The sequence below is a fragment of the Electrona antarctica genome, assembly GCF_951216825.1.
Source record: "Electrona antarctica genome assembly, chromosome: 3".
In the NCBI taxonomy this organism is placed as follows: domain Eukaryota; kingdom Metazoa; phylum Chordata; class Actinopteri; order Myctophiformes; family Myctophidae; genus Electrona; species Electrona antarctica.
In genome coordinates this window covers 25,446,932-25,465,989 of record NC_136808.1, presented here as the reverse complement: position 1 = coordinate 25,465,989, position 19,058 = coordinate 25,446,932, and the positions used below count along the sequence as shown (strand labels likewise).

Below are 19,058 nucleotides of genomic sequence, written 5' to 3'. Positions count from 1 at the left end.
CGGTCATGCATCAACAGTTTAAGCCTTTATTTTTGAGTGGTGTAAACCACTCCTACAACTGGCTTTGTTAGTTTACGTGTCTGTCTGTCTGCGCTCAAAAAATGAGCACGGTTGCTATGGTCACCCAGTTCACACGGGTGTTATTTCATTACGTCAGACATTACATCAGACCACAGCTGATCAGTCTATATAAGACCTTACACCACTCAGTTCACACGGGTGTGATTTTTTTAAATACTAAAATACTGACAGACAGACAGACAGACAGACGTGTGTTTCTTTGTTTTCTCTGGCCTCATTTGATGATAACAACATACTTCACATAAATACATATAATTATCTTTTAATTAGTACAGTAGTACACTTCAGGGAATTTAAACGTGAAACACCACAAATGAAACAATACACTGTGAAATAATTCACACAGATAGTCCAAAAACTAATAGTAATGAGACCTGTTTTTGACATCCTTTTTAATTCCTCTTATATGAGTATGGAAAATATTGAAATATTATCAGCAGTATATCAGAATTAGTACACAGATTGGAAAAATGAAAGCCTAGGATTGTTGGTTTATGATCCTTGGAACGTGGTGGAGTCACACTGCCACCTCCTGGCTATAACTAATAAAAGTAGTGCTTTTTTTGTCATACAGATTCTGTTACAGAGGGCACTACATTTAAATCAGGGAATCTAAGGGGGGGAAAGGGGTCAACCTCAAACGAATTGCAACAGAAACTCATTAAACTTTGTTTTGTTTCATAAATATGTTAGTAATAACATAGCAAAAGTCCTAAGAAATCCAAGTAGGGGATCATATTGAAAAATGCTGAAATAGGCACACAAATTTCACAATTTCCCATTGACGCCCATGTTAAAAACAAGGTTCACTTTTTGTTTTAAAGCCCTAAATATGACGACATAAGATAAATATTTGTTAGTAATATTAGTGATTTGCTGGAGTTAGATGATTCTGCGGGAAAAATGTATACGTTTTCTAGGGCTAGGACTGGATTAAAAATAATCTAATTAATTAGACTTTGTAATTAATTAATTTCATGTTTAATACCATATCAATATTTGACCTGAGAAATTATACATTTGTTTTTCCCAATTAAAACATATTTTGGTAGCCTACACGAGTGAATCAATGAGTGAGGTTTTTTGAGGTGAGGTTCCTTTTGGTGTTTTAAGCATTATGTTATACTTTAGCTATTGAAAAATAGCAGATCTACAAGCTCATAGCCTGGCACCGAGTGCCACGCTACGAGCTTGTAGATCTGCTATTTTTGAAAAATCGTGAAAATGTAGTGCAAATCTTTGAATACATATTCTTTAACTCAAATCTTTGCTTCTGGGAGGGGTCCCTGCAGGAACAACATATTTTCAGATAGGGTCGGTGGCCAATTACATATAATTTCTGGGGTCCTTGACATAAAATATTGAGCACCACTGATACAGAAACATAAGTATTTCAGAAAACTGTCAGGATTTAGAAGACATTTTTTAAATTTCAGGCCTAAATGTATTTCCCATCATCAACTGGGCTAAGCAATGCGGCCTGATCGGTTTCTTCTCCTGTTGCGTGTACTGGCGGTTTGTTGTCTGTTTGGTTGGTTGTTGCACCAGTATTCTGATCGGTACGTGGGAAAGGTTCTGTAAAAAAAAAACAGAAAATGTACAAAACTATGGCACGCCATCTTTAAATATCGGTTCAATCTATTTGTGAGTTATGTGACTGAACTAGAACACTTAGAGAACCACTTTCACTCACAACACAACACAGTCACATACCAATGTATTTATTAATTTATTTTTGGTTCTTATATGACACAATCTATAAGACTTCTCCGTGGGGATTTTCAATAGAAAAGTGAGCTTGCAGATCTGCTATTTTCAAATGGCCGAAATTAAGCGTGTATTGTAATAATGATGAAAAACCAAGTAACTATAATAAGTAAAGATTTCAAATAAATGCAATGGAGTAAAAAAGTACAACATTTGGATCTGAGGTGGGAGCAGTAAAGTAAAAGTACTGGAAATAGTTAAAGCACCTAAAAACAGTAAACGCAGTTACTTTCCGCCATCGCTGCAGTGTTTTAGTCAAACTATAAATGTTCGTCGACTACCTTATTTACACTGACGAAAACTAAATGGAAACCACATGAAAACTAAGCTATGATCACTAAAAGTACAAGACTAAATATATCTTAAAAATAATAATAATAATAATGTAACCCATTTTTCACCCCCTCTGTCAATTATCTAATGTGATCCTGGGCTCTACACGCCCTCCACCAACCTGGGGAGAGCAACGGACTTGAACTCATGCTTCCTACATGCATGAGTGTCCAAGTCGCTCCTTTACACCTGACAGGGGGGAATTTCCCTGGTTGGACGTAGAGCGTGGAAGGAACACGTTTTTCCAACCAGTTCCTTTCCCCTCCATCAGGCGCCCCGGCAAGGCCAGGGGGAGGTAGTTTACAGACCAGGATTACTGTTTTGTGAGGGTACCTACACTAGGGGACACGGGAAGAACATGCAAACTCCACACAAGAAAGGCCCTTTCGCCAACCTTCGCCAAGGCCCGCCAAAATACATTGTGGTCGACAATGATATTTCGTCGACTACACGAACACTGAAACATTCCAGGTGAGTAAAATGACTATAAAATGACGCAAACTAAAATAAAAAATGCCTTACAAAATCAACACTGCACCGCTGAGCGTCTAAAGGGGTGGACAGACGTGACAGCGGAGGAGGAGGAGGAGAGAGGCTGAGACAAGATGTCGTCCATCTTGTGGCGGTAGCGCTCCTGGACCAGAAGACCCTGCTGGTGTTCCGTCTCCGTCTGAGCCCGGTCGGCCTCCAGCAGACCCTGGCGGTGCTTCATCTGAGCCAGAAGATCTTGCTGGTACTGCTCACAGCTCTGCTTGTGACTGGCGGGGGGGGGGGGGGGGGGGGGGGCAAAGAAATAATGTCAAGGCCCATTATTTATTCGGCATTTGAGCCACGGACCACCATTTGATGAGATTCAACCTCTCAGACCCAAAACGAAAGAATATTTTGTTATCGATAACATTTTGTCCACAACAAGCAAAATAACAGTTATTTTATATTCTCTAATTGTGTAGAGTTCTTGAAAATTAAGTAATGCAGATGTTTAACAATATATATTTTTTTACTCTTGAATCACAAAAAAACGAAAAATAGATAGGGGGACAAAATCAGTGAAAAATTAAGTTGGGAACTTCTCCTTTGGTCCACCCATTCCTAAGACATGTGAGAATGGTCCAGTGAAGAAAAATTAAATAAAAAAAGTCCATTGTGGGTGTATAGGATTTTCCTCTTTTCTCACTAAACGCGAGTGAAATTCACCCAAACACCTGCCTGTAGAAATAACCAGGAATGTGGGCAGGAAAACAAATATACCTTCTACGATGTCACTGAGCATCATGAAGGTACTGAAAGACCCACCCACCTCAGACATCAGCAACATTATGATGTCACTGAGCATCATGAAGGTACTGAAAGACCCGCCCACCTCTGACATCAGCAACATTATGATGTCACTGAGCATCATGAAGGTACTGAAAGACCCGCCCACCTCAGACATCAGCAACATTATGATGTCACTGAGCATCATGAAGGTACTGAAAGACCCGCCCACCTCTGACATCAGCAACATTATGATGTCACTGAGCATCATGAAGGTACTGAAAGACCCGCCCACCTCTGACATCAGCAACATTATGATGTCACTGAGCATCATGAAGGTACTGAAAGACCCGCCCACCTCAGACATCAGCAACATTATGATGTCACTGCCGCCCACCTCTGACATCAGCAACATTATGATGTCACTGAGCATCATGAAGGTACAGAAAGACCCGCCCACCTCAGACATCAGCAACATTATGATGTCACTGAGCATCATGAAGGTACTGAAAGCCCCGCCCACCTCTGACATCAGCAACATTATGATGTCACTGATCATCATGAAGGTACTGAAAGACCCGCCCACCTCTGACATCAGCAATATTATGATGTCACTGAGCATCATGAAGGTACTGAAAGACCCGCCCACCTCAGACATCAGCAACATTATGATGTCACTGCCGCCCACCTCTGACATCAGCAACATTATGATGTCACTGAGCATCATGAAGGTACTGAAAGACCCGTTCACCTCAGACATCAGCAACATTATGATGTCACTGAGCATCATGAAGGTACTGAAAGACCCGCCCACCTCAGACATCAGCAACATTATGATGTCACTGAGCATCATGAAGGTACTGAAAGACCCGCCCACCTCAGACATCAGCAACATTATGATGTCACTGAGCATCATGAAGGTACTGAAAGACCCGCCCACCTCTGACATCAGCAACATTATGATGTCACTGAGCATCATGAAGGTACTGAAAGACCCGCCCACCTCTGACATCAGCAACATTATGATGTCACTGAGCATCATGAAGGTACTGAAAGACCCGCCCACCTCAGACATCAGCAACATTATGATGTCACTGAGCATCATGAAGGTACTGAAAGACCCGCCCACCTCTGACATCAGCAACATTATGATGTCACTGAGCATCATGAAGGTACTGAAAGACCCGCCCACCTCTGACATCAGCAACATTATGATGTCACTGAGCATCATGAAGGTACTGAAAGACCCGCCCACCTCAGACATCAGCAACATTATGATGTCACTGCCGCCCACCTCTGACATCAGCAACATTATGATGTCACTGAGCATCATGAAGGTACTGAAAGACCCGCCCACCTCAGACATCAGCAACATTGTGATGTCACTGAGCATCATGAAGGTACTGAAAGACCCGCCCACCTCAGACATCAGCAACATTATGATGTCACTGAGCATCATGAAGGTACTGAAAGACCCGCCCACCTCAGACATCAGCAACATTATGATGTCACTGAGCATCATGAAGGTACTGAAAGACCCGCCCACCTCTGACATCAGCAACATTATGATGTCACTGAGCATCATGAAGGTACTGAAAGACCCGCCCACCTCTGACATCAGCAACATTATGATGTCACTGAGCATCATGAAGGTACTGAAAGACCCGCCCACCTCAGACATCAGCAACATTATGATGTCACTGAGCATCATGAAGGTACTGAAAGACCCGCCCACCTCTGACATCAGCAACATTATGATGTCACTGAGCATCATGAAGGTACTGAAAGACCCGCCCACCTCAGACATCAGCAACATTATGATGTCACTGAGCATCATGAAGGTACTGAAAGACCCGCCCACCTCTGACATCAGCAACATTATGAAAGTACTAAAATATAATCGTCCGGGTGAAAATCACCCGTGTTTAGTGTTAATTATTAAACATCTTTTTAACCCATTAAGGGCGAGAACCCCTTTTGGTGTTTTAAGCATTATGTTATACTTTAGCTATTGAAAAATAGCAGATCTACAAGATCTGAGCTTGTAGATCTGCTATTTTTCAAAAATCCTGAAAATATGTGCAAATCTTTGAATATATATTTCCCAGTGAACGTTTTTTAACTCAAATCTTTGCTTCTGGTTTAAAACGTACCATCTCTTCTGTTCCTCGTCCAACACTTTGACCTCCTGGACAGTTCTGGTCAGCTCAGTCTTCTCTGCATCCAACTGCAGCTGCTGTTGCATGTTCTGATCCACTGACGCGCGCGCGCGCGCACACACACACACACACACACACACACACACACACACACACACACACACACACACACACACACACACACACACACACACACACACACACACACACACACACACACACACACACACACACACACACACACACACACACACACACACACACACACACACACAATTGTTATGAAGAATAATAATACATACTACATACATACGTATGACACAACAATATACAGAAAAACATGACATACATATTTTGGACATAGTTCGAATGGTGATTAATCATGATTCATTATTTTTTAAGCTGTGATTATCCATCCACCCATCTTCAACCGCTTATCCGTAGTCAGGTTGCGGGGGCAACAGCTCCACCAGAGAGCTCCAGACTTCCCTCTCCAGAGCAACATTAGTGACTTCCTCCTGGGGGATCCCGAGACGTTCCAAGGCCAGTGAGTCGATGTGATTCCTCCAAATGCGCCTTGGTCTGCCCCGGGGTCTCCTCCCAGTGGGACGTGCCTCGAGGACCTCCATAGGTAGACGCCCGAGAGGCATATAACCAGATGCCCGAACCACCTAAGCTGGCTCCTTTCCAGGTGAAGAAGCAGCGACGCTACTTTATCGTTTGACAGCCCTAAGTATTATTATTATCATATTAAGTTATCATAATTACATCGGTGTTGGATCTGAAGACGTCTCACATCCGCCACGTCTCTCATCAGCCTGCTCCTTGCTCGCCCCTCCAGATGTTTCCGCTCCGCTCTCTCTCTCCAGATGTCATGGAGCTGTTCTCCAACGCGGAGCTCCTCCTCCTGCTCATCTCTCCTCTGCTCGTCTCTCTCCTCCTGGAGGTAGTCGCGGTACTGTCTCTCCTCCTGCTGCCGCTGAAGCTGCGTGCACGCACCACACACGCACCACCACGCACCACACACCACGCACGCACCACCACGCACCACACACCACGCACCACGCACGCTCCACCACGCACCACACACCACACACCACGCACGCAATTTAGGCATGTATTAGCACTTGCCGTAGCACTTGCCCTAGCCTTGACGACCTTACAGGCGTATGCAAAGGCTAAACTCATTTAATTTAGATACACTTCGACACTAACTCTGGGGGAGCCCGGGTTCGAACTGGCAACCTTGCATCCAGCCACTCTACCCCTGAGCCACCGCCGCTCATAGTTTCATTATACAGATATAGACAGATGTTAGGCTCTTAGGTTGCTTATGAATATCACTGTTGTGACGACACAGAGACACCTCCCTGACAATATCGCTGAGACAGTTTATTTATTTTTAGACCACAATGCTTATATGAGCCAATTTAAAATGAAACTTCTACGGCCCTGAGCGAGTGACATCAGGACTTTGGTAGAGATTTTACCGTCTGTCCGCTCCGCTGTAGTGCTGACATAATGAATTGACATTTTCCGGTAGAGTGTCTCAGCCCTGCGGTCGCTTCTCGCCTGAGGCGTCTTACTGGTGACTCTTCCTATGTATTTGATGTATTACCATGTGTTGTTCTTGCTTTCTGTAAATCGCTCTCGAGAGCGTCTGCTAAATGCCTAAATTGAAAGTTGTAAATTAGTCTCGCACACCTAGACTGTTGTTGCCTCCCGCAATTTTCAAATGTTTCCAGTCATACAGTCTGGAGCAACGGAATCTCTGATCATGAACAAAGCGATAACGCGGAAGTGAAGCAGCTCCCCACTTCCGTTTCGTCTTTTCAGTCGTGCAAATCTATCAAAAAAATATAAATCAAAATCATCTAAGCATACATAGCTCGCTGCTTGTCTAAATCACATTTTTAGATTTTGCATAAGTCTGCAAGGTCTTCGAGGCTAGGGCGAGTACCACAGGCTAAGGTGGAGTCTGAAGAGTCTGACTGTACCTCTGTGTAGTTTACATACTTTATGACTAATAAACTATTGTGTTATCCTTTCAGCCTTAAAGGACCGATAATATAAAATTCAACTTTTATTTTTTTTAATGTTTTTTGTCCATCCGTCCGTCCGTCCGTCCATCCGTCCGTCCGTCCGTCCGTCCGTCCGTCCGTCCGCCCGCCCACCCATCCATCCATCCATCCATCCGTCCGTCCGTCCACCCACCCACCCACCCATCCATCCATCCATCCATCCATCGTCACCTTCCTGCGCGCGGCCTCCTGCTCCTCGTCGGTGTCCTGGGAGAAGAGCGTCTCCAGGAGACGGGCGTCAACGGCCAGCTGGTCGCGCAGCTCGCGGGACAGACGGCGCGTCTTCAGGCGGAGACATCCGTCCAGCTGTCTGCGACGAGCCTCCTGGTCCCTCTGCTTCTGGACGCCAGCCTGCTGCTGCTCCGCGCGCAGCGCCTCTGTCTCTGTCCTCTGTGATGACACAACACACACACTCTGTCTGTCCTCTGTGATGGACACAACACACACACTCTGTCTGTCCTCTGTGATGGACACAACACACACACACATTGTCTCTGTCTGTCCTCTGCGATGGACACCACACACACACACACATTGTCTCTGTCCTCTGCGATGGACACAACACACACACACTGTCTCTGTCTGTCCTCTGTGATGGACACAACACACACACACAGTCTCTCCTCTGCGATAGACACAACACACACACACAGTCTCTCCTCTGCGATAGACACAACACACACACACTGTCTCTCCTCTGCGACACAACACACACACACTGTCTCTGTCTGTCCTCTGCCTGCCACACACACACACACACACACACACACACACACACACACACACACACACACACACACACACACACACACACACACACACACACACACACACACACACACACACACACACACACACACACACACACACACACACACACACACACACACACACACACACACACACACACACACACACACACACACACACACACACACACACACACACACTCTCTCTCACCACACGTTGTGCTTCCTGTTCTTTGAGCTGCTTGGCTTCCTGTCTCTGTTGCTCCGCCTCCTCCACCTGAGCCTGCACAGGTGAGCAGAAGAGTTCATTAACACACTACCCCCTGGAGGTGAGCCAGGGTCATTACAGGTCAAACTAATCCAGTGGTTTTCAACCCTTTTCATCCTATTTTTAATACATTATTTATGCAGCATTATTTATTTATCCTCTCAGACCCATCTGAGCCACGGACCACCATGACATTTATCCTCTCAGACCCATTTGAGCCACGGACCACCATTTGATGACATTTATCCTCTCAGACCCATTTGAGCCACGGACCACCATTTAATGACATTTAGCCTCTCAGACCCATTTGAGCCACGGAGCACCATTTGATGACATTTAGCCTCTCAGACCCATTTGAGCCACGGACCACCATTTGATGACATTTAGCCTCTCAGACCAATTTGAGCCACGGACCACCATTTGATGACATTTAGCCTCTCAGACCCATTTGAGCCACGGAGCACCATTTGATGACATTTAGCCTCTCAGACCCATTTGAGCCACGGACCACCATTTGATGACATTTAGCCTCTCAGACCCATTTGAGCCACGGACCACCATTTGATGACATTTAGCCTCTCAGACCCATCTGAGCCACGGACCACCATTTGATGACATTTAGCCTCTCAGACCCATCTGAGCCACGGACCACCATTTGATGACATTTAGCCTCTCAGACCCATCTGAGCCACGGACCACCATTTGATGACATTTAGCCTCTCAGACCCATTTGAGCCACAGAGCACCATTTGATGACATTTAGCCTCTCAGATCCATTTGAGCCACGGACCACCATTTGATGACATTTAGCCTCTCAGACCCAAAACTAAAGAATATTTTGTTCTCGTTGGATAACGTTTTTTATTTGTCCACAATTCCATGCTGTATTGATGTTGCTATACCATTAGGAGAGATAACAGGTTCAAAATAACAATTATTATTCTACATTCTCTAACTGGGTATTGTGTAAACTTCTTGTAAATTAATTAATGCAGATGTTTAACAATAATTTAAATGGAACGGTAAAAGGGTCCATTTCGTTTCATTTTACACCTTTTAGTTATCAACTCTCCATCAGCTGCTATTTTCTCTGCTTTTTGAAGTTACAATATAAAACAAAACTAACCCTTTCAACAACAAAAAAGAAAAAGAAAAAATACAGTTAAAACTAAACTAAACTTTTAGGTTTTATGACCTCAATTACACCCACACAACCTGCACTTTGAATGTTCAGTGGATTTTCTGTGGTTTTCTCTGTGTGTTCTGAAGCCTTTTGAGCTGCAATGAAAACAGGCAAAATGCCCTCAACAGTGACATCTGCTGCGCGTCATCTGCTGGCGCATCATGTCATATATGGGATTTGTGGACTATCACAGTTCACAGGCAAATCAGAGCTCTTGTTTGAGCCAGAAATCCCCAGACCACAGAAAATCAACTGAATGTTAAAAGTTCTGTTTCTTTTGGTGCAATTGAGCTCAGAAAACCTAAAACAAATATGAAAAAATGTCACGATCTGTTTAAGTCACAAAAGAAAAAAAAATGAAAAAAGTGATAACGACCTGCAGGTGAGCCAGGTCCTCCTGGTTGCTCCGCCTCTGTCTCCGCCCCTCCTCCTGGCTCCGCCCCTCCTTGGCCAGCCGGTCCGCCTCCCACAGGCCGGCGTAGAGCTCCTCCTCTTCCTGCCGCTGGCGGTGCTCTTCCTGCGCGCTGCGCAGCTGCACGGCGCGCTCCACGCACACCTGGTCCTGACAGCGCTTGGTCTGCGTCGCGCGAAGCTCCTCGCTCTGCTCTCTGGAGCGGAAATGACAAAAAAAAAATCACACCCGTGTGAAGTGAGGGGTGCTCTTATCATTATACATCATCATACATTATCTCATGAACAACTGAATTTATGTGATTGGGTTGGTTAAATTTACATCATATTTGGCGGACATTTGACCTAATTTCTCCTTTCATTGTCATTGGCAAATGTCGAGACGTGTGGGGGACAAAAGCTGTATATAGGAGGGGCTAGCACCCCTCAAAAATAATCATACCCGTGTGAAGTGAGGGGCGCTCTCATCATCATACATCATCATGACGTAAAATAGACACTATGCCTGTTTGCTGAGACACTATGATGTAAAATTCTCCATTCATTGTCAATGGGAATTTAATGTTTGTTTAAGACATGGTTTGTGGGGACAAAAGCTGGATGTAGGAGGGGCTAGCGCCCCTCAAAAAAACCCACGCGCGAAAACAAAAATAAAATGCATAGCAGAGTGGCGTCTGATCAGCTGGGACCCAAGAGGGTCGCCAAGGTGCGTTTCCTCCTCAAACATCACACACAACAAATTAGCGACACCCCTTCTGTGACGGACACGGAACTACCGCATTAAATGACTCCCCAAACCCCTTGCTACCACCAGATGGCAGCGTGATGTCGCCGTTTATTTTAAACGTCAGGCGTATAGGCATAGTTTTATGACTTTTTTATGGCACTCAGCTCACTTGGTGAGAAAAGACTACGTCGCTAATTGTGCGTGATTACGGGGAGCACAAGCCCTGTGTTCCTATTGGCTGGGCTTTTCAACAGCCACAACTCCAGTTCACAGCATGCTAAAGGCCCCAAAGTGCAGGGGAGCTCTTAGACGACCAATAGGGACGGGCTGAAATTACTTAAGCCTCTGTCTTCCTATTGGCTGGGTTTCCAAAAGGGACGCCCCCTATACCTGCACAGCTGCTCCATCTTGTCCTCCACCAGCTGCAGCCTCTCTCTCTCTCTCTGCTCCTTCAGAGTCCGTGCTCGCTCTCTCATCCGGGCCTGTCTCTCCAGAACTGTCTCCTGCTTGGCCTCCATTTCCCTCTGCAGGTCCTGCTCCTCTGTCTGTAGCATGAAGCGCAGTCTGGAAAGGGTTAATATTAGATTCATTATATTAGATTAACATAACGTTATATTATACTATAACCGCTCCTAAAGCTCTTCAACCAGCAGAATGACAACGCTCCAACTGATATTTCAAGGCAATTTATTATAGCCCAAGACAACGTGAAAAGCTGCAACACAAAACAAACAATATCCTTTTTAACACAATTAATTATTAATATGAAATATGAATCATGAATGTCCTCTTTGACAGTCGAGCTGTCCTTTTAAAGTGTCCATAATCATGAAAATACTCCACATTCACAATACACAATGAAACTTCCATTACATTCACATGTTCAAACAAACGATGAAATGACAATAGGCTACTGTTTACAAACAAAACAACATGTAACATACCGTGTTGCGCCTTCTGCCAATTATTTTAGGAGAGTTACGTTATCTGTATCTTATATTCTTTATTTTAAGGACTCTTTTTTTGTCGTAGGAAGAGCTCCTTGCACCACTGAAACTCTGTTCTGACTGAGCTTAGCTCACACAGGTGCAATCAATGCTGCTCAACACTAATCACATAGGACCATACCTGCATGCCCTTACAACAGGTCATAATGAAATGAGCAATAGAAGCCAAGGCACCACACACCATACAAATTCAATATGTTACCCAAAACAAAAATACATACAATGTTCACATATTACACATTTTTAGAAAGGTAAACAATAAAATAAAATATTACAAAATACCCATTGCTGGGACAGCTACATACTATATTATATCAGATCTTTTTTCACCCTGTGCCAATTGCCTAAACTGTAATCCTGGAGGGATCCAAACGTAATTCCGACGGAGCATTAGTCCGACATGCGGAAACAACGGTCGGACTAGCGCTCGAACATGCACTGCTCCCGTTGCTGCTCTGCCGACCTGGGGAGAGCCCCGAACTGAGCTCATGCTTCCTTCAATGCATGAGGAGAGAGCAGGCCGCTTCTTATCACCTGACAGGGGGGGAGTTTTACCGGCTGGACGTAGCATGTGGAAGGAACACGTTATTCCGAACAGTTCCTTTCCCCTCCATCAGGCACCCCGGCTGGCCAGGGAGAGGCAGTATAGACCAGGATTACTGCATGTTTTTTTTGTGAGGGTACCTACCCTAGGGGACATGGGGCGAACATGCAAACTCCACACAGAAAGGCCCTTTCGCCAACCCCGCCTCGGGTATGGGCACTGATGACGCGGAGGAGGGAACACGCCCCCAGCGCCCACAGCGTCCCCAGCAGGAATCGAACCCAGGACCTTCTAGCTGTGAGGCGACAGCACTACCGACTATGCCACCGTGCCGCCTATTTACTTATTTCTAACCTGATTCTCAGTAAAACAAAACAAAGAATACATGAACCACCGCACCGAGCGGTCGGTGTGAGATCGGCGGGGGAAAAAATGAGGGCGAGATGGATTATGGGCGATGGTACCTGTTAACCAGAGTAATCTAGTAAGAGAGTGGCGACATGGTTGACTCCCATTGTAACAATGGAATGCAGAAGTGCTCATTCTATCTCAATGGGATAGTTCCAGGCATAGGAGCAATGTTTGGAACTATAGCCCATAGGCACCCGCTTTGCGGCGAGATCAAAGCGTGTCGCTACTCTCCTACTCTACACTCTGCTGTTACCTTCCTCAGTGGTCATGTGGTCATGTGGCACTGACCTATCACGTCTCTCCTCAGTGGTCATGTGACAGCGCTCAAGGGCCAGCTGGGCGTGTCGGTCCACCGTCTCGCGGACGAACCTCTGGCCCGTGCTGCGCTCCCACTCGTTCTTCAGCTGCCACGCAGCCTGCTGCTTCCTGCAGAAGTCTGCCCCCTGGTGGCGGGAGGCCTCCTGTCGCCTCCTCTCTGCGAACAGGTGGTCTGGGGAGCGGGGCCGGGATGAGGTCACCGCTCTCGCCCGCTTTTTTATTAACACATTAAAAAGAAATGTTTTAATTAAAGGGATACTATAAGCAAGTCTCTGTGTGTGCATGTGTGTGCATGTGTGTGTGTGTGTGTGTGTGTGTGTGTGTGTGTGTGTGTGTGTGTGTGTGTGTGTGTGTGTGTGTGTGTGTGTGTGTGTGTGTACAAACACTCTCCCCCCCACCTCCTCTCTCTGAAAGGGAACACGGGGAGAACATGTGAGGGTACCTACCCTAGGGAACACGGGGAGAACATGTGAGGGTACCTACCCTAGGGAACACGGGGAGAACATGTGGGGGTATACCTATACCCTAGGGGACACGGGGAGAACATGCAGGGTACCTACCCTAGGGGACAGTGTGATCCAGGGACTCTCTGGGTTCCTTGAGGGGGTTTAAATGGACCCTTGCAGGTCTGTAACTCTGAGTGTACAAATGGAACCAAATGGACCATTACAGGTCTGTAACTCTGAGAGTGTACAAATGGAACCAAACGGACCCTTGTCTGGAACCAAATGGACCCTTACAGGTCTGCAACTCTCAGAGTGTACAAATGGACCCTTACAGATCTGTAAATCTGAGAATGTATGGAACTAAAAGGACCCTTACGGGTTTGTAACTGTCTGAGGGTAAGAAATGGAACCAAATACTCTCAGAATCTGGGGTTCCTTGGAATTGGTTAACAAACAAACAAACAAACAAACAAACAAACAAACAAATTAAATGAAATGAAATGTTTCTTTATAAATAAACTCACCACAGCTCCAGAGTGAGGCGTTGGTCCAATGAATTCCTTCTGAAGCTTTGTCTTCTGATACGTGGACATGTTCAAATTAAACTCATTCATATACAAACTAAACTAAAACTAAACCGCAGAGGCAGAGCAACGCTCGGTCGGCAACGCTTTTAAGTTGCTGTGGCAACCGTCAAACAAGGACTTCATATCATCGCTCTGTTTACATCTCGCGGCCTCTGTCTCCCTCCAGTGGAAAACGTCGGTAACTGTAAAACTGTCAGAGTATCAAATTAAACCATTGACGACTGATTGCTTGTCTGATTGATTTAAGTATTTATTAACAGTTTGCAGAATGGGTGCATTCCCTGTGTGTGTGTGTGTGTGTGTGTGTGTGTGTGTGTGTGTGTGTGTGTGTGTGTGTGTGTGTGTGTGTGTGTGTGTGTGTGTGTGTGTGTGTGTGTGTGTGTGTGTGTGTGTGCGCGCGCGCCTGTGTGTCACAGTGCATAGTGCTTTTGTTTAGTTTTTTGTGGTTGTTTGTCACTCCTTTTATATCTTATTCAATGTATCGTCCCCCTTATTATTTAACTAATGTTGTGCACTAGCATAATCTCGCGTTACCAGACTGTTGCCTCTCGCAATCGAGACGCTAGCGCTAGCACGGATAAGATTTCCGGTTTGATTGATTGATTGATTGAAGAATTTATTAACAGTTTGCAGAATTACAGTACATTTCAAGCACAAACTCAATACAAAGGCTGTTAACTGTGAGTGGACGACCCAATTAAGCATTACACTTGTTTCCAATAGGGTCCACCATGTTCAAATCATCAAAACATTTAGAGACGTACAAATAGACACTTCTATAGACAGAACAGGAATTCATCATAAAGGAGGTAAAAAGGGAAAAGAAATATATACAGTGAGGGGAAAAAAGGAGGGGGGGGGGGGGGGGATTCAGATTTTACGGGGGCCAGTTTCGAATTGCAGCCATCCGTAGGTGCCCTTTGAGAGCGGTTTTGAAGGAGTCAAGGGATTCGCATGTCTTAATGACAGTTGGTAGGGCGTTCCACATTTTGGTGGCATAGGAGCGAAAAGAATTTAGTCCCTTGTTTGTGCCGAATCTGGGTTGTACATGGTTCGTTGCACTCCCTCTGGTGTTGTGGGTGTGGACTTCGTTAACATTAAGGAAGTATCTAGACAGGTACATGGGTATCTTGGTGGTGTATTGAATCTTGTGGACCAGACCCATTGCAAGATGCTGTACTCTGTCGTCGACCCTAAGCCATTCCAGCCTGTCGAAGTGGGCAGGGGTGAGGTGGGTTCGGGGGGCTAGATCAAGTAGGAGCCTGACCAGTTTGTTTTGGGAAGTCTGGAGCCTGGTTTTAAGGGCCTTTGAGGTGCTGTGGTACCAGGAGGTGCATGCATAGTCAAAGAAACCCTGTACAAGGGCTCCTGTTAAGGTCTTCAAGGTGTTTTTGTTGACCAGTGAGGAGATCCTGTAGAGGAATCTTGATATGGTTGACTTTTTTGATTACGTTGGTGGCCATTTTATCACCGGAAAGATTAGCCTCCAGGATGGAACCTAGGTAGGTAATTTCATCTTTACGTGTGATAACATTGTCACCCACTCTAACCAAGAAGCCATTTGCCTTGCTGAGATTACTAATAGAGCCAAAGAGAATGGATTCAGTTTTTCCCAGGTGTAAAGATAGTTTGTTATCAGCGAGCCAGGTGCAGATTCTACCGAGTTCAGAGCTGAGGGCATTTTCAACCTGCAGTTTGTCCCTGTCCGAGACCAGCAGTGCTGAGTCATCTGCGAACAGGAACAAGTTGCAGTCACAAGCTGAAGTCATGTCGTTTACATATATTAGGAACAGTAGAGGCCCTAGTATGCTTCCTTGTGGAACGCCACAGCTCACTGGGAGGGGGGGGGGACAGTGTTCCGTTCACTTCCACCATCTGTTCTCTCCCCTCCAGGTAGGATTGCATCCAGCTCACTGATGTGCTATCGAAACCAATTGCTTTTAGCTTGTTAACCAGTATGGAGTGGTTCACGGTGTCAAAAGCCTTTTGGAGGTCCAGCATGACCATGCCGCAGTATTTGCCAGCGTCCACCTCTTGTTTGATGTGGTCGCTCAAATAGAGAAGGCATGTGTCAGTGGAGTGGGATGTTCTGAAGCCAGATTGGAACTCGTACAATAATTTATTAGTGGCAAGATACTTTTCAACCTGTTCATAGACAATTTTTTCCATCACTTTCGAGATGGAACTAAGAATAGAAATAGGGCGGTAGTTGCCGGGGTCTAATTTACTCCCTTTCTTGTGCAAGGGGGTTACTTTGGCCAGTTTGAAATCTTGGGGGACCTGTCCCTGTTTGATGGAGAGGTTTACTATGTGGGTGATGATTGGAGCTATAGAGATGGCTGAGTCTCTGAGAAATTTGGAGGGAATGTTGTCATGGCCTGTGGCCTTGTGGGGTTGGAGGGCACTCAGTTTCTTAATTACCTCATCAGTTGTTACCATAACTAGTTTAAAATCGTCTTTACAAACACCTAGGTTTCTGTAGAAGGTTGTAATGTGCTCTACACCAAAGAGCCCAGAGTGGGAGGGCAGTTTGTTAACCAGAGTTGTTGCTATGTTTGTAAAGAAGATATTCAAGTAGTTGGCCACATCAAGGTTGTCAGTGATGAGAGTGTTGTCCGATTTGATGTTTATGTTCGAAAATCTGGTTTTTAGTTTCTGACCATAGCTTAGTTGATTGTTTAGTAGCTTCCAGAGCTCATGAGGATTGTTTTTGTTTTCCTGAGCTTTATCATTAATGAAGTTACTTTTAGCTGATTTGGTCATGGCAGTTACACTGTTTCGTAGCTTGATTCGTTGTGTATTTAGGTTGTTCAAACGAGCTTGGCGAACACTGTCGAAGCGCTTGGCTAGCTTTGACTTGCATTTTAGAAATTCAGAGCATTTTTTGTCTCTGGCTTTCATTGCAGCCAGTATGTCCGAATTCATCCATGGTTCCGAGCGGGTTTTGCCCCTGGTGGTTCTCAAAGGAGCCATGTTGTTCAGTACTGATGTAAATTTGGTTTTGAAGCCAAGCCAAGCTTCTTCGACAAGTGTGCTTTTAAGCTCATCGGACCAATCCAGACTCTCCAATACTTGGTTAAAAACCTCACTAGAGTAGGTTTTGAGGTCCCTTGATATGACTGTTTTGTGGCAGCCGGTCTTAAGTTTTTGTATTTTGCGGGTACAGAATATCATAAAATGATCACTAAGCCCACATACAATAACCCCTTTCTTGGAGATTCTGGATTTGTCCGAGGACAGAATGAGATCAATGACAGTTTGAGTAGAATCACACACTCTAGTGGGTTGGGTAATTAGCTGACTGACACTATGTAGATCACAGAACTTACTGAATGACTTAAACACAGGTGCTTCCTTACGTTGCATGTCTGTATTGTAGTCGCCAATCAGGATTTTCTCTACACATTCCTCCTCAGCTAAGCACCCCTCAAGTATATCATAGAACCCATGTTGGTCAGGCGGTCTGTAGACGGTGCCCACTAATACTGATTTAGCCTTTTTGAAAATTAATTCAACCCACACAGTTTCAATTTCATCATGCTGTAAGTCAGTACGAGTAACATATTCAGTGTCTTTGTGAATATACATACACACGCCACCACCATGCCTGTTTCTGTCGTTTCTGATCAAGGAATAGTTCTCTATAAGATAGATAGTTCAGAATAAGATAAAATAATATAATATAATAAAATAATTTATTTTAAAAATGCATTTACCGATAGGGACCCCTGTGAGAGAAGATTTTGATGGCTCTAGCATTGATTCTCAAACCGTTACATTTCAAGGACCCCCAGTTTGACATGCATTAGGGCTACGGACCCCCATGGCATTTCTATCTCTGGGACCCCCAATTTATATTGTAAAATCAATGTTAATTTAACTCTGAGAGTGTACAAATGGAACATTTGGTTCTAAACTATCATTTAGGTGGGGACCCCCTGGAACTCCCTCAAGGACCCCTGGGGGTCCCCGGACCCCACTTTGGGTACCACTGATATAAACAACAACAACAACAGTATAATTAACTTAAAGGAGCATTCAGTGATTTGAGTGATTTGGAAAACCACCCAGTCCGCCCCGGTAACAAAATGTGCACATGCACGCTCTACAGTGGGGGGAAGTGCAACAGACCAACAGCACGTGCACCAAGGCCTGCCCCACTCGATCATGATTGGAGGAAGGCCCCTCTCATCCTGATTGGATGAAGGCTTTGCCACCCACCACCAAAACTGAAACTAGGGTTTTTTGACCCCAGGGGCTCACTGGGGACAGGGAGGAACTCCTTATATGGTCAGCACACTCTATAGTAGGGAGGATTATCCAGAAAAAAAGAAAAAATAAGTGATATTTAGATTAAGTCAAATCACTGAATATACCTTTAAGGATTCTGGGAAAATATATTAGAGCATACATACTGTACATGGGCCATTATGCGGCCCCCACCTTCACTTAATGTGGCCCTCAGGTTAATATCGGCATACTGATATCTTATTGATTTCAGCTGTTACAATTACAAACATGACTAGACCCGCTTTAAAAACCTCAGTCTATATTAGTAGCTTAATGTTATTGTCTTTTTTATGTCCAATGTGTTTGTATTTAGTAAAAGGCATGAAAAAATGAGGGATGAAAAAATAGAAGGAAAAGAAAATTCAGGATTTCAATTCAAATATAGCAAAAATATCTGATCTACAAGCTCAAAACGCGTCGCAGCTTGTAGACCGTCTAT

General features: G+C 44.8%; 1 protein-coding gene across 1 annotated transcript; it reads right to left on the bottom strand.

Annotated features, from left to right (window-relative positions):
* Positions 1-327: 327 nt before the first annotated feature.
* Positions 328-12,143, bottom strand: LOC306919455 (cilia- and flagella-associated protein 53-like). Its single transcript, XM_079496178.1, has 9 exons — positions 11,961-12,143; positions 11,407-11,580; positions 10,255-10,486; positions 8,639-8,710; positions 7,850-8,068; positions 6,366-6,582; positions 5,592-5,694; positions 2,704-2,939; positions 328-1,656 (listed from the first exon to the last, which is right to left on the bottom strand). Exons 2-8 carry the CDS (start codon positions 11,568-11,570, stop codon positions 2,708-2,710), a joined length of 1,239 nt encoding a protein of 412 aa, XP_079352304.1. The 5' UTR covers positions 11,571-11,580; positions 11,961-12,143; the 3' UTR covers positions 328-1,656; positions 2,704-2,707.
* Between the last annotated feature and the right edge of the window lie 6,915 nt (positions 12,144-19,058).

Bases quoted from the DNA above. Each gene is read 5' to 3' on its own strand.
- LOC306919455 (XM_079496178.1), bottom strand. From the start codon at position 11,570: ATGCTACAGACAGAGGAGCAGGACCTGCAGAGGGAAATGGAGGCCAAG. The intron at 10,487-11,406 runs GTATAGGGGGCG...TTTCCGCTCCAG, and splicing joins AAGATGGAGCAGCTGTGCAG to AGAGCAGAGCGAGGAGCTTC. The intron at 6,583-7,849 runs GTGACGATGGAT...GCGTGCACGCAG, and splicing joins AGGAGGCCGCGCGCAGGAAG to CTTCAGCGGCAGCAGGAGGA.